The following is a 16,652-nucleotide window of genomic DNA, read 5'->3' as shown; positions in this document are numbered from 1 at the left end:
ATGTATACATGTATACCTACCATTCCAAGTTGGTCCACTATCTATGCTACCACCATATCCTGCTTTTTCACAAAATGGCGGTTCCCAGCCATTGTCACAATGGCAGTTTTTATTGCTGTTACACACCTACAGTGAGAAAATCAAGAACCCGCACAGAGTAAACAAACAGGTGTTATGGTAAAGTTTACAAGTGTTACATTTTAAAACAGGTTAACAAAACAGGCAAATAAAAAATGGGCACCCACCCCATGGCCGTGGCATTTATTTTGTACATCGCAGTCATAGTTCAGCACGTCTGCACTTCTGCATTCAAAGTTCATGCAAACCTGTGAGCCAAGCCAGAATAAATAAATCAGTAAGAAAATCACTGTATAAAAGACTTTGTGACTTTGTGTGCTTGTGTTTAGAGTTAGTAGGGGTTCCAAGTACAATACAAAAAAGAGAAGTCTGATTTCTGTTTGATATCAATAACACCAGTAATTATTTAACAAAAAATAAATATTCATTATTTTTTATTTGCAGTCTTGCTGAGAGTACACACATAGAAAGCGTACAGTATTTTTCATGGTAACAATGAGCACTTTCCACCTGCGTTCAGGCTTTCTACAGTTAAACAGGGCACTTTCCACCTGCGTTCAGGCTTTTCACAGTTAAACTGAGCACTAACAACCAAATTAACAGTCTTTCTCACCACAATAGGTACTAGGTGCTGCAAGAATGAGGACAAACATGTGCAGGTGGTGTTTTTTTTTCTGTCTAACCTTGTTGTCTCCACACTTGGTGCCCTCGTTGACCATGCCTGGGTCAGGGACGTCCGAACCCAACAAGAAATCTACCCCCCAGCATGTGGTTCCTCCAATTTCTGGAGTCTGGATGATGGAGGGCTTGATGCCAAATATAACATTAGACTGAACATTCTTACACTGCAGCTTGCCACACATGGCATTCCTGAGAGAGGGAGAGAGGGAGTGAGAGAGAGAAAGGAAGGAAGAAAGAAACAAAGATAATAGTAAATAAATTGTAGAGCCTCTTTATACAAAACAATTAAAAATATATATAAATTTCTTGAATTAAAACTACAAGTGTGCTTATCTGATGCTCAATATTGTTACTGATCAGACACAGGCCAAAATCTTTCGATTAAATATAGGAAGAAAAAAAAAGAATAATCTTTCATTAGCCTATCATGTAATTGCATAGATGTGTTTCAGCCTACGTGCAAGTATTGTAGGCTTCACAAACTTTTTCCAGTGTGAGCTTGAACGAAGCCAGAAATTATTGTGTTAGATTTTATTATTGTCATTTTAGAACAATTTTATGCTACAGATATAATGATAATATAATTGCATAATAATGCAGTTACAGCCATTTTAAAGTGTAATAAATAGCAAATGTATATTAGAATATTGAGACAGTGGAATGTATTTAGGAATATATGTTTTTATTTCCTAAATAAATACAACAGAAATAATAATCATAAAAATGTTTAGAACTGCCATACTGGCTCAATGATGTTGGGCTCTCATTGCTATAAAAAACAATAGACATTATGAAAAAGATGGGATAAGATACTAAAAAAAGGACGTGGTAAAAAAAAAAGTGGTAACAAGACATTCTTTTTTAGTAATTTACAGCTATGAAAATGACAGAAATCTACAATAACAGTACTTGTATTACTCTGTAATGTAATGAGATGTAATGAGGTTTTGTTCTACTGTACCTGCTCTCACATCTCTTAAAGCCATAGCTTTGGTAGCCACAGTTTCCAAAGCGGTCACCTTTCGAATTGACATCCTTAAAGCAAGCCTCAGGAGCAACCCTCGCCTCTGTTTGTCAGAGAAAATCCAAATTTAAGAAACATTATTTCTGCTTAAAGATTAACATTTCCAAAGCTATAACTGCTGTTAAAGCCAAGTTCCACCAGACATTCTTTCAGTAAGGGTCACCCTGATCTTATCTTAGCTTCATACATGAGGCAGTCTTGAGGAATCTGCAGTTATTACAAGAAGCAGCAGATGGCGCAGCTGAGTCTTATACTACAGGGCTGGAAGTCCACAATGATCTGTTTGTATGCATCCTACAACTCACAATTGAGATAAAAAGCTCGGGTCTATTGTGCAAGGAAGACAATTGACATTTTGAGAGGTCCAAAGTAGGATTGTGGCACAGAGATCATGGGTAACACAACTGCCTTTATTGCATTTCCTATGGATGAGAGTGTTTATTTAAAGGGCATGAAAACCTCTGAATTGTTATGTTCTTTTCAATATGGGAATTACTTTCTTAAAAATAAAGGTACTACAAAGTGTTCTTTAAGTGATGTCTTAGAAAAAACACCTTTGGTTTGATAAAAAAAGCATATGAGTGTTGATAACCTTTACATTTGAAACTTTACATTAAAGCCCTATCTGAACAGAATTAGTATCTCAGGGGTTCCTGCGGTAATTTTCTCTTTCACCGGTGTCCACTATGAGTTTATTCCCATCCAGAACGACCATATAAGTGTTCTTCTCAGATGTCCTCTGAGAAAATTACAGCTTGAATTACCTACTGTTTTTCGCTGACCAGTTTTAAAGTTTAAAGATCTAAGAAATATTGTTGTTAAATATTGTTAAAAAGTATTTTTTTAGTATGAAACTTCTTTTACTTTCCCTATGTAGTCTAATCAACATATAATATAAAAATGGTTCATGCAACCACCCCCTGCAAAAACAAAAAATATAACAAAATTACAATGTTATGTAAAACTATTGTGTTATATATGTTGCTCTTTCAAAATTGACATTTTCACGGAAATCCACGTAAACACAATGGCGAGTAGAAATGGAGGAGCTACTGAATGCGATGTCATGTGACCTAGAAAGCAAAAAAACCTCACTGGTCCTCCTGTTTTTTTATCACTGAGTAGAAGTGTGAAATATTTTTCACAGACGTCCCCCTGAGTAGCTAATCCCATCCAAAGAGGGCTTAAGTCAAATTTATTTAAAGCTTTTAAAGGTTCTATATACTCACCCATATGGCAGTGTATTGGCAAGAACCATACAATATATATGTATATGAATAATTATACATGGGTTATGATTCGATATATTGTGATACATTACGATACTGTAAGCAAGGTAATATATCGCCATATTTTTTAACCCAGTTTTGGAAAAAATCTATACACTTCTCTATAGTGAGAATGTGTAATCGCAGTAAGAATGTGAAACAAATCTTTTATGAATCTGGTAAAGATAAATCTTTATAATCCTTTATAAATCTGGTAATTTTAACTCATTTCTCTTTTTCTTTTAGTGTGCCAGCGCTCCTCAATTCTAATACTGTGTTTCTTTGGTTTAACGATGTGATAATGAGCAGATGAAGACTTGAGTTTGCCATTCTAATACCACTTTATTCACAGCAGCTCTTGTATCAGCACCATTAGCAGCACTAAGGTTTCTAGAATGAAAATATGTATTTATGGGAATAAATCATTGATTACAAATTAATACTGTGTTCTTAAGAACCGTTACACTATTGCACTTACACTAATTGAAACACCGCTATATTACACACCTCTACTGTAGAATCAAAGATGGTTCTTCTATGGCATCACTCAAAGAACTGGCATCACTCTTCATAGCACCTTTATTTTTTAGAATGTAGGCCAGTGTGCATACAATAGCATCAGTATAATAAGGACAAATTGTGTTGCAGGTTGTACTCACTGGGTCCGAATATGGCCTGGCACTGGGTGTCGTAGTGCTGGCACTGGCCGTTGTAGCAGTAGGCCTGGTCCTGTTTGCATGGATGGCCGTTCTGTTTAAAAACGTCACTCTGACACAGAGATGAAGACCCGTTACAATACTCAGCCAGATCACACTCATCTGTACTGCTCCTGCACACAGTGCCACCAGGAAGAAACTGACAGAAAAAGAGAGATGGAGAGAAAGAGAGAGAAATAAAACATGCATTTTTGACATTTTTAATTTTTTTGGGCATCTGTCAGTTATTGATGGAAGTTGACAGTAAATATATATTTTATATACACTCATGTAAATAATGTGACTACCCTGCAGTGTTTGCAGCAGACTCCGAAGGCACACTCTGCTCCAGCTCGAAGCTTACAAGTCTTGGGCTCACAGCAGGGATCCTTCCTACACTCCTGCAACACACACACACACACACACACACACACACGCACAGATTTATCAACATTCCTTTTCCTACAATAAATCTACACACACTCTCACTACATGAAAAGCCTATTTTTTGTGCTTTGCACTGAAACGCTCAACTCCCCCTACTAATAATCCCATAGTCACATACAGTATGAGTATGCATGGTGTGTAGTTTTCACAGTCTGAGAGTAGTAACTGTGGCTTGATTTTCATGATAAACGTAAAGTGATATTAATCCACAATTTATCTGCAGTGTATGTCATTTTTACAGTCTAAATACCCTATTTTAGTGATTGATAGGCGAGCTATCAATCACATACAGCACAGTTTGATTTACGGTGTTTCATTGTGTCCTTGGTATCATGAGTATGCCACGTAAACACACATGGGCATGAACTAATTTTCTTAATTAATCATGAATGTCTTTGGGGCAAAACATGAAAAAAACTAATCAGCACCTCTCTTTAAGAGTTAGGTGCATTCTGACCCTTGGCAGATTGGTATTCACAGTGTAGCACTCCTGTGCTTCTCAGCAGAGGAAAATGACTTGCTTGTTCACGTCCTTTGGCATACATATATTCATAAGTGTCTTTGCTATTTAAACGATGCAGGCGCAAGGCATGAACATAGACTATTGACGGGGTATAAGATAACAATGAGCATCGCAACGTGCCTTCCACAGGGTGTAAGACAGGGCCCTAAATGTAATAATTTTGGATTAATCTGGTAAAAAAAAAAAAAAATTAAGTAAACGTAAAGTCAGTATGAATCTAAATATGTTCAGGTTTTCAGTCTGGAAAAAAAATGTTATTAAACCCTGACAGTAATAAATGTGTAATGTAACCCAGTATAAATCTACTATATAGGACTAAAACACAAATATTTTGAGCTGATCATTTTCTTAATGGTCACACATGTCAGAACTATATGAAACTGGCTCTAATTCAAAAGGAAAAAAAAACTGTGCCAAATAAGGCTAAACAAACAAAACAAATGTGATATTTGTGTCTCCTAAACTTTGCAATTTTGACACAGCATTGTGTTATGAGTGGACTCACTTCCTCAGAGCCACAGTCGCACTCTTCTCCCACGTCCACCAGCTTGTTGCCACAGAAGGGGGCACTGTATGCCTCGTCTGGACGTGGGATGTTCAGCAGGCATCTCCCACCAGCATTTAGAATCATCTTCTCGAAATCATCCGCGCTGCAGCTACTGAAGTTCTGAGAGCCACTGAGAGAAGAGAAAAGCCATGTTGACACAGGACACAATATGAAAACGTATTTCATTAAGAGATTCTGTCAATATTAATAGTAATAGTTAACATGACTATAACTATTAAAACAAACTTCCACTCACGTTGCCCCTGAGTTCATGATGCAGTTGCCCACGTCACATTTGCATGATCGCCCGTCATCGTGGTTCATCCCCAGGTTGTGCCCCAGCTCATGAGCCACGATAGAGGCGAATGACATCACGTTTTTATTGGTGAACTAAAAAAAATACACAGAGAAGAAAAAACAAAACAAATGGCCACTATTATTCAGAGTATTAAAGTGGATCATCCAACAGATGAAGCTCCTGGCAACAATATGCAAAGGGATGAAATCAGCTGAGAAACAAACCGCATTGATCCCGCCCCCATGACTCCTTGAGCAGGCTGTTCCCACAAATGCCATCCCCGCTGTTCCTCCAAAACCCTTCTTCCTATAGTGAAAGGGAGACGGAGAGAATACCAAATATGAGGCAAAAAGCTTATGTGATGAGGTTGTAATAGTAGATTGTAAGAGTTTATGAGGGCACTTACAGGATAAGCTGAGCACTGTCATGGCGACGCCGGGGCACCAGCTCCTTTTCCCTCCACTGAGTGAACCTGCCGAGGACTTCACCCGCACTGCCCACTGTATTTATGGGGTTCATCACTGACCAGATCTCCAACCCCACTAACACCACACGGATATTCAGTGGAATGTACATCTGGGAGTGGAAGAGAGAGAGAGAGAGGAAGAGGGAGAGAGAGATGGAGAGCAAGAGACAGAGTGTCAGGCTTGTTTATTCCCCAGCATTTAACATGCAGTTTCTATCCGAACAGTATCTGGATTTGACTGTATTCTATTTACACTTGTCATTAAAACTTGTCTCCAACGAGACCTCATTTTACTTTCCTGTAAAAAAGCACACTATTCTATACATCATTTATCTTTGCCTTATTGATCCAAGAGACTGTAAAAAGTTCTACACTGTTGAATAGGGCTGGGGGTTATCAAATTCATGTAATAAATTGAATTCTTCTTTAAATTCATTTTGATTTTCAAAATGGAATAATTAAGATTGCACATCTTTACATATAGAAGCTGCAGAGGGAATCTCAGTAGATAAGGTTGCATTTCTGTCAGAAATCCGTAACAAAATATATATATATATGTTTGCATCATGTTTAATATAAAAGCAGCTTATAAAGATAAAGGGGGCTGCTTACCATTTGTAAATTAAATGTAAAGAACACAAAGTCCACATACAAGAGAGAGAGAGAGAGAGAGAGAGATTCCAAGAGTCTTTTAAAGGTGCCTTCATACATAATTTCTCTAAAGAAAACACTTTTTTCTTAAATACTAAAATAATTTTTTCAGGTCTTAGTTCGTTGGGCCCTGGCAGTTTACTGCTATATTTTGTACCATATATAGTTATTGACTAGACCCAAAAAGTGTAAATAGAAAAAACAAGGGGAAATATTAGGGTGTTCTTAAACTTTTGACCGGTAGTGTTAATGCTATAATTGCATCTCACACTGAACTTACACTGTCAACATAGTTGGCGAGCTGCACCATCTCTTCTCTCACAGCCGTATGGTTCCTGTTAGTGTAGTTATACTAGAAAAGGGAGAGAAAAATGTTAGTAAAGGCCACCAGGAAAAAAAAAAAAAAACATTAGCCCTTTAATCGTCGTTCTATAGTACAAAAGTGGTGTTTTCTCAGCTAAATGAATAGCACAACCAACCCTGGCTTCACTTTCAGCTTTCTGTACTTTTCTACAAGATGTACAGCAGGTTCTCTGTGTTCTTATCAGCAGTGAAACTCAAGCACCTTCAATGACAGATAGTGAGTAGACAGTGATACGGCCATGAAATGGCCACAATCATGCTAGTATAAAGTAAGCTCATGGATCGCTGACAGAGAGAGTCTGTCGCCTGAGACAGACAACAAAATTCAGCCTTATTCATTATCATAAAAAGGCCATTCAAACCTTAATTCTCCTTAATGGATTACGCAGCGACACAACAGAGGGGTGACTGGAGTTCTACAAAAGCTCAAGCTTAACCAGGTCATACAGAACATGCACAGGGCAGTCTGGCTGGAAATGCTTGGAGGCCCACCACCACTGCACACACAGCTGTTATTCTTCTAATTTCAATAAGAACATCAGCGCCCCTTTAGACAGAGGTTCTTTTAGCATTAGCAACTTGGAAACTTGTTTTTTTTCTTTCAGAGAAGTGCAGCTGTGTGGCCTAATTACGATACGTCTGGTCAAGGCAGGTGTGGTCTCTGAAATATTTGTAAATGTATTTTTGTCTGTGTTTATAGATTGATTATAATGTGTCAAGGTTTTTTAAGTTTTATGATTTAGGCATCTACTAATATCTACTACATCTACCACACTGCTAATCAGTTCCTGCACTTGTGAGCTACATTTAAGGAGCATTAAGGGTTATATTTTCTGTAGTAACTTATAATATTTGATGATACCTCCTGATCATGTTCAGAAAACATGCTGAGCATTGGCAGCTGTGTGGATTGTGGCCTCCGAATCTGCCCACCATCATTCTCCCAGTCCCATTATCACACTCAGGGTTGCGAGGTATATTCAACAGTAGGGCTGTACGATATATATTGTTTAAGCATAGTCATAGCGATGTGCGCATGTGCAACAGTCACATTGCAGGACATGCGAGGTTCCCTAAGGCACTTAATTCAAACATGACATGTTGCGATGTTTTAATTTTTGACACAAGAAGTAGATACACAGCATTGTCTCTGTGTCTGCTTGAGTGACAGGCTGCTGCTGCCTGAGAAACGTGAGGGGGAGGGGCAGCACTTGTAAACCTGTGGTAACCACATGGCTTCCACATGGCTGGGCACGTGTTTGTAAACTCAGTAGCAGACAGCCTGTCGAAAGCTGTGCACCTCAGTTTGGCACAGTTTTGCATAAATATATCTAGTTATATTAGAAAACAAGCTTTTAATCCCACAAAATCAACAGCATGAAATATTGTGCTGCAGCCATGGAAATGGGCTGGCTGGCATTTTATTTCTCAATAACAGACAATCTAAAGGGCTGAGTGCAGCTTTGAGATTTCAGGTCTGCACCATATTATCGAAATTAATGAAGAAAAAAAAAAAAAAAAACAGTTTTGCCACTATTTCACCAACATCAGCAAACCATATGAAACAGAAGGTACCTGTAGGTTCACTGCTAGATTAGATGGTAAATTAAATGTCTGTAGTCACCAAACCCCAATTCACATTAAATGCCCATTCATGAGATACACAGTACATGTAGAAATCTCCTTTAAGGAGAACGGAGAACTCACTCTTTCCACGTCCACCACGAGCACAAGCTCCACATAATGTGTCTGGTGCATTATTGCCCTCTTTTTCTGCAGACAAGACACAAACACATGGACGTAGCGTTAATTAACCAAAAAACTGAATAAATACTTATTTGAAATAATGATGATTATTACATTATTATACTCTTATTACATGCACAAACAATCTTGTTGCTGACAATATAATCAGTGTTATTCTCTCACACTGACCCTGATCAGATGACTGACAGGTAGCCCAGGAGCGATGTCATGGGTGTGGCTGCTCTCTGTGTGTTCTGGTGACGACTGGTGGTCCGTATGATCAGAGTGGGGTGTTCCACACGTCAGAGGTTCTGCCTTTACGTCCTCCAGCCGGTAAACCAGGTGCTCGTTGTGTACAGAGCCCTGCAAAGGCTCAATGCCTAAACTAGTGTTCTCCAAGTGGATCACACCCCTGAAACACATGCAGACCCCGTTTAAACATGATCACTTCAGTGACTACTATCTGGATCTTGTATTCTGAGAAGATTTTAACCACATTTTAATGCATTTACACTTTGTAATTAAATGTGTCTTCCGTTAGACTGACTGAAGACTGAAATTCAATTGCTGTGTTAGACAAAAAGTGCGAATTCACTCAATTATTACTGGTGTTTCGGTTGGTCTGAATGTGTTACTGGATAAATAGATAAATGTGTTTACACTGCTATAATGAGTCTCAAATGTGTCCTAGACCAGCTCTTGAAGTGATTTGAGTTATGAGATTCTCATCGACTTTAAATACGGCTTAAATCCATTTATAAATACAGTGTGGCTTGTATGTGGACCAGGTGCAATCAGGGTCACAGACACTTCTTATCAGATTTTGGAAAAAAGAAAACAATGCCTTATATTACTTATATACTTAATTAATTCCTTTCCAGAATGGCTAAGTAAATCTTACTCCACTGCCATGGAGATGTACAGTACCAGTCAAAAGGTTGGACATGCATTCTCATTGTTCTTTATTTGTATTATTTACTATATTGTAGATTTATATAACAGACTTACAAACTATGAAGGAACACATGCAATAGGTAGTAGACAAAAAAAAAAAGCATTTGGCCTTTTTTATTATATAAAAAAATAAATAAATAAAAAACAGATGGTCAAGAGTCAAGTCAAGAGGCTTTAATTGTCAGTACAAGTACGGTACATGTTCTTACGGAACAAACAGTATAAAACATATTGGTAACACTTTATAATACTGTTCCATAGTTGATAGGTAACTAAGCAGGAACTAAGCAGTAACTAATTAATAGTGCTGCATTAACACCTAAATATTTTCTATTAACTACCAGGGAGTACTGAATAATTACTCAGTAGATAGTACTGAACTAATGATTATAGTAGTTCACTATTAACTCCACAATAATTACCGAGACTTACATATCTCTCAGAGAACTACTTACTAATGATGTCTTCTTTATAATAACTACTTATTAATTACTGCTCAAATCAACATTAACTACTGAAAACCCTTACATGCCACCTGGGGAACTATAGATCTAAATCAGTCTACACAAACAATTATTTGATCAGTGGTGATATTAAAGGCATATTTGAAGCCAGTGACACCATTTGTAGTAGTAGTGACATTAATTACCTTATAATCATCATTATCTTCCAAATATTAGCAACATATAGTAAAATACTACAGTGTGTTGTAATTATTATTACATAGTAGACATTATTTATGTTCTCCAGAAGGCATCTAAGACTCTAAGACTGACTGTACTCAATTTTGTTTTAATGGTCACTGCTTTAATTTTTAGCACCAACCTTATAAACGTTCATCTTTAGCCTTGCAGTCTCGCAGACTTTTAGTGCCCATTATTAGGGTAATTACGGTAATTCCACAGCGCCGGACCGCTAGCCTCTATCAGTGTGTTTATCTGCTGCTGCAGGTTATTCTATCAGTGGTGATATTAAAGTCAGTGACACCACTTATCATATATTAACCTTACTTACCTTAGTATGCTCAATATCTTCCAAATGTTAGACACACTGAAATGTGCAGTAGTCTGCTTAACCCCCATTTTTGTAATGTTCTGTCAGTGTGTTACAGGTGTTTATTCTAAACCTGTGCTCTTCTTCAGTCCTCCTGGAGATGTGCTCAGTAGAAGTGATGGCTCACATACAGCTTTACTGTAGGCTGTGTCCTACATCCTTATTCTGGAGGAAATCATGTTTAAATGAATAAATATTTGTGTTAGATAACGGACTAGGTGTCCCTGTGTTCTTCATAGATAATTAATAAGGGGTCCCTGTCTTCTTTTTTCGGGAGTTAACAGCAGCACATGGTAACCCATTACTAATTACTGAGGGGTTACTGTGTTCTTCTTTAGGAGTTACTGCAAATCATACCACAGTATTATAAAGTGAGAAACATGGTAACTAATTACTAATGACTGAGGAGTTACTGTGTTCTTCTTTAGGAGTTACTGCAAATCATACCACAGTATTATAAAGTGAGAAACATGGTAACTAATTACTAATTACTGAGGAGTTACTGTGTTCTTCTTTAGGAGTTACTGCAGATCATACCACAGTATTATAAAGTGAGAAACATGTTAACTAATTACTAATTACTGAGGAGTTACTGTGTTCTTCTTTAGGAGTTACTGCAAATCATACCACAGTATTATAAAGTGAGAAACATGGTAACTAATTACTAATGACTGAGGAGTTACTGTGTTCTTCTTTAGGAGTTACTGCAAATCATACCACAGTATTATAAAGTGAGAAACATGGTAACTAATTACTAATTACTGAGGGGTTACTGTGTTCTTCTTTAGGAGTTACTGCAAATCATACCACAGTATTATAAAGTGAGAAACATGGTAACTAATTACTAATTACTGAGGAGTTACTGTGTTCTTCTTTAGGAGTTACTGTAAATCATACCACAGTATTATAAAGTGAGAAACATGGTAACTAATTACTAATGACTGAGGAGTTACTGTGTTCTTCTTTAGGAGTTACGGCAGATCATGTCACAGTATTATAAAGGGAAATATACATTAATAATAATAATAATAATAATAATAATAATAATAATAATAATAATAATAATAATAACACACATTTAACCTAGCTTACTAACACACACACATTTAACCTAGTTAACTAACACACACACATTTCCCCTAGCTAACTTAGCTTGCTAACTAACACACATATAACCTAGCTAACTAACCCACACATAAAAGTTAACTTAGCTAGCAAACGAACACACATAACCTAGCTAACTAACACACATTTAAACTAGCTAACTAATACACACATAACCTAGTTAACTTAGCCAGTTAACTAACACACACATAACCTAGCTAACTTAGCCAGTTAACTAACACACACACATAACCTAGCTAACTTAGCCAGTTAACTAACACACACATAACCTAGCTAACTTAGCTGGCTAACGCTAACTACACACACAACTTAGCTAGCTAACACACATCCTAAAACTGTTTAACAACCCACAAAGAGTCCTCCTCTGATCCGGGGGTAAAATCAGCTGGAAAAGATCTCAATATCTTGATTACTAGTTTATTTTCAATCAAATACAGAAATATGAAAGCAGCAGAGTCTCTCTTAACCCTCCTCCATCAGCAGCATCAGCACAGCTGAGAATTTACACGAAGGACCAGGAGAGCTGCGTCCGCTGTGAAATTACCGTAATTACCCTAATAATGCGCAGTAAAATAAATCTCTGTGAGACTGCAAAGGCTGAAGATGCACTTTTATAAGGCTGATACCTAATATTAAAGCAATGATTGTTACATTATTACTGTCTCACAGTCATTCTTAGAGTCTTAGATGCCTTCTGGAGAACTTTCATCAATGTCTTCTATGCAATAATACGTTATAATGTTGTTTTTTTCTTCCAAAAATGATGGTTAATTAGAGTAATACACACTGTAGTATTTTACTATATGTTGCTAATATTTGGAAGGAACTGAGGATAATAAGGTAATTAAGGTTACCACTACTACAAATGGTGTCACTTGCTTAATACAAAGATGCTTTCAATTATTATGCATTTAACTCAAATATGCCTGATTTAGATCTATAGTTCCCCAGGTGGCATGTAAGGGTTTTCAGTAGTTAATGTTGATTTGAGCAGTAATTAATAAGTAGTTATTATAAAGAAGACATCATTAGTAAGTAGTTCTCCGAGAGATATGTAAGTCTCAGTAATTATTGTGGAGTTAATAGTGAACTACTATAATCATTAGTTCAGTACTATCTACTGAGTAATTATTCAGTACTCCCTGGTAGTTAATAGAAAATATTTAGGTGTTAATGCAGCACTATTAATTAGTTACTGCTTAGTTCCTGCTTAGTTACCTATTAACTATGGAACAGTATTATAAAGTGTTACCAACATATTTAAGCTTGTTTAAATCTTTTTTGTATACTTCATATTTTTATATGCAACCTTTTGTAGTTTTGATGTTCGTTATATTATGTTGAAAACATGCTGACTCCGATCTGTAGTACTCTTGAAAACTTGTTTTAAAGAATATAATAGGACACTCCCTTGCTGATGATGTATATTGAAAAAAAAAAGTTTTAGGCAGAAATGCCCCATAATACATCAACAAGCAGTGTGGAACTTTAACAGTGCAGCTTTAATATATCATACAAATCCAAGCGCCTGAGTCTCTACTTCAAGCATTAGAGTAACTCAAAATATAAAACTGTTTTTATATTTTAGGGGCGTTTTTTTTTTTTATGAGGCCGGGAGCAGTTGCCTCTTAGGTTCGTTATGTTTGGTGAAGGGTGAAAGCTGTTTCCGAGCCCTGGAGTTGTCCAGAGTAACAATCTTGAGTCTTTCTGAAATTGGTGGTCTGTGGTTCTCTTTAAGCGGACACTGGTGCAGTTCACTGTGGGTGTGGAAGTTATTCATGCCCGGGCCCACTTGTGGGGTTGTGTAATTGGTTCATTTTGAAATGCTGCTTTAACTCATTGCATTACGTCCCCTTTCTATGAGTATGTCCTTGTAAAACCAGAATTTTATAGAACTGGAGTTATATTCTAATAAACCAATAACAAAAAAATGATGCATGGATTTACGCAATTGATCCACGGTTTAGAAGAAGTTTATGAACCACTTATCCAAAACAAGCTAAAAATCACAAAAAAAAAAAAAAAAAAATTACCGTAACCCAGAGCACAGGCTCAGAGCAGCTGAAGAGCCCTCGATATCCTCCACATAACCTTGGTAATGGCAGTGATCCTAAGAGAGACACAAAGGAAAAAAGACCAAGAGAGAACCATTTAATAAGAATATTGTACTGATAATGTTGTACAGTAACATAGTCAGTGACTTTTGCTTTATGTGCAAAAAGACAGCTAAAAAAAAACCTCCATCACAGGCATGTACACAACACGCTCTATTCGCAAAGCCACCAGTATTGTGGACAGCCTCACGCATTCTTCACACATTTTTTTGCTGCTGCTGTCTGGCAGAAGATACTGGAGCATCTTAGCCTCCACCACCAGACTCGGCAACAGTTTCTTCCACCAGGCAATCAGTCTCCAACACACAGAGATGGAACTGCTACTCACTGGGTGTATTTTTATTATTAAAACATTCTGAGTAAACCTTAGAGCAGATGTGGCCCGCAAGCATGAAACATCTGGCATGTGAGGTTGTTTGAACTATAATAAACGATAATTTAAAAAATACAATGCTTTTCTGCTGAGCTTTTGTTTACATTCCTCCTCTGTATCTCTGGTTTAGTTTTTAGTTTCTGTCCATTCTAGCTTTTCTGATCGTTCTTGGGCTCCCTAAGACGTGTTCCAATTCACTAGCCGGGGCAGCGGTATTGTATTGGACCGCGACCCTGATGACACGGGTTCGATCCCGCATGAGGAGTGGTATGTATATTTATATATATTTTTTTCCTTTTTTCTTGTGTTTACCTGCTTTGAGATCAACTGTTCTGCAATTAGATTCAACAACCCTCTGGGCTGGAAAGCTACTAGTCTGTAGCACTCCATCCCATTAGACTTAATTTTCCAAAACTGAATTTTTTTTGTGGCCCGCCACGTAATGCTTGGAAAATATCTCATGTCTCATGGCCAAACTTAATTGCCGACCCCTGCTCTAGAGACTGTTGTTTGGATCACTTATTGAGTTCAGCGGTTCTAGGAAACCCTCAAGCACTTTTGACACCAGTAATCAAATCACTCCTAAAATCACCATCCTATTTTTTCCCCTTATGATGGTTGATGTGATTACCTTGTCATTTGTAGGCCCATATCAGTATACCTTTGCACTGCACTGTTAACACTTGATTTGTTAATTAGAATTGGATAGTGAGAGTGTGTGTCATTTAGGAGACAAATGAATGGATTTGAAGGTGTCCCCATTAAAACATAGTACAGAATTCAGAAAACTGTTGTTGCAAACCATTATGGGCTTCCACATACAAACCCATATCTTAAGTAGCTACAGCACAACCGAAGCAGAATTCATTCATCAGAAGCTTGTGATGCTCTCTCAGATAAATGGATGTGTGGAAATTGGTCAGCGGAAATCTTTAAGTGCAGTGTCATTTTAGCCTTTTAACCTTATCATTGCTAAAGAGAAGAGGCTGTAACTGAAACATGCACCAATGTTATTACACAATGTTATTTCTATGTTGTGCAACACTAGTTTCAAATTCTTTTTTATTTGCATAAAATGCAAACTTACAACAGTAACAAAAATAACAAATACTGTGTAATTCATGTTAATATTCTTACTGTCTTTTGGTGTTATTGTTATTTATTATCACTCTTGCTGTTGTTGATAAATTATTATTATTGACTTTATTATTACTGTTACAGTGACTTATTTATTATCACAATTTTTTATTTCTTATTTTCTCCCAGTTTTCTCCCAACTTAGCTAAGCCAATTGTCCCACTCATTCAGCTGTATATCCCCATCACAACACAAGGAGTGATGCCACAACACAAGGAGGGTGAAGACTAGCACATGCACCTCCGATACATGAGAAGTCAGCCATCGCCTAGTATCCAACTGCTGCCGATGCAGTATTGCCGAGTAGCATCACAGCGCGCTCTGAGGAAAGTGCAGCAACTTGGTTCTGATACATCAGCTCACAGACGCCTTGTGTTGAGCGACATCACCCTAGAAATGATGAGAGGAAAGAGTGCGAATGAGCGGAATCTACCCCCCAGAGAGAGCAAGGCCAATTGTGCTCTCTCAGGGCTCCGGCAGCTGATGACAAGCTGCATGACTGGGATTTGAATATTTATTATCACTCTTGCTGTTATTGATTAATTATTATTGTTATTACTGTTATAATAATTACTATTGTTGTTGTTGCCATTATGTAGCAGTGTATGGATACGTGTGCAGGCCACTGTAACTCCCCTCTGTCAATTCAGTCACTCCAGCCAGCTCTCAATAATGCATGTCCATTAGCAGTGGATAATAGCCCGTCTTCTATTCGAATGGTTCCACACGGCTGAGCAGGAGACACATTCAGAGCCAGATCCAGAAGAGTTTCACTAATAGGATTGTGGATTGTCCCATGGCTTCTGTCTCCACAGTGTTTACAGCTTTCTGCTACCAATCACATTACATAACCACGCCAACCCAGCCGCGCTAATGACAGCACCCTCCGCAGGATGAGTTCTATTCATACTGTTCTCCAGCTCAGAAACGGTACCAGCCTTCACACACACACTCAGATCCCCTCTCTAATCTCACGGCTGGGTGCTACAACTATGTCAGAGCTGTGCTAAGCAATAATTCTCATGTATATTCACTATTTGCTCATGTATGTACTTAAATATAAAATAAATATTAAAAAGATCACTAATGACTATTGTCTCCATCATTGG

General features: G+C 37.5%; 1 protein-coding gene across 2 annotated transcripts in view; it reads right to left on the bottom strand.

Annotated features, from left to right (window-relative positions):
- adam9 (ADAM metallopeptidase domain 9) overlaps positions 1-16,652 on the bottom strand; it is a 56,483-nt gene that overhangs the window by 9,819 nt on the left and 30,012 nt on the right. For both annotated transcript variants that reach the window (XM_007229346.3, XM_015604366.3), the window contains exons 5-18: positions 13,953-14,029; positions 8,977-9,199; positions 8,749-8,814; positions 6,959-7,030; positions 5,968-6,137; positions 5,786-5,867; positions 5,520-5,653; positions 5,222-5,393; positions 4,055-4,147; positions 3,711-3,906; positions 1,721-1,826; positions 762-948; positions 246-326; positions 21-126 (exon numbers count right to left, since the gene is read on the bottom strand). In XM_007229346.3, the coding sequence (XP_007229408.2) occupies positions 21-126; positions 246-326; positions 762-948; positions 1,721-1,826; positions 3,711-3,906; positions 4,055-4,147; positions 5,222-5,393; positions 5,520-5,653; positions 5,786-5,867; positions 5,968-6,137; positions 6,959-7,030; positions 8,749-8,814; positions 8,977-9,199; positions 13,953-14,029 (1,765 nt within the window). The remainder of the gene's footprint in view (positions 1-20; positions 127-245; positions 327-761; positions 949-1,720; positions 1,827-3,710; positions 3,907-4,054; positions 4,148-5,221; positions 5,394-5,519; positions 5,654-5,785; positions 5,868-5,967; positions 6,138-6,958; positions 7,031-8,748; positions 8,815-8,976; positions 9,200-13,952; positions 14,030-16,652) is intronic.

This window comes from Astyanax mexicanus, chromosome 12 (assembly GCF_023375975.1).
Source record: "Astyanax mexicanus isolate ESR-SI-001 chromosome 12, AstMex3_surface, whole genome shotgun sequence".
NCBI classification, from domain to species: Eukaryota; Metazoa; Chordata; class Actinopteri; order Characiformes; family Acestrorhamphidae; genus Astyanax; species Astyanax mexicanus.
The sequence above is the reverse complement of the archived record's forward strand: the minus strand, read 5'-3'. Positions and strand labels throughout refer to the sequence as shown.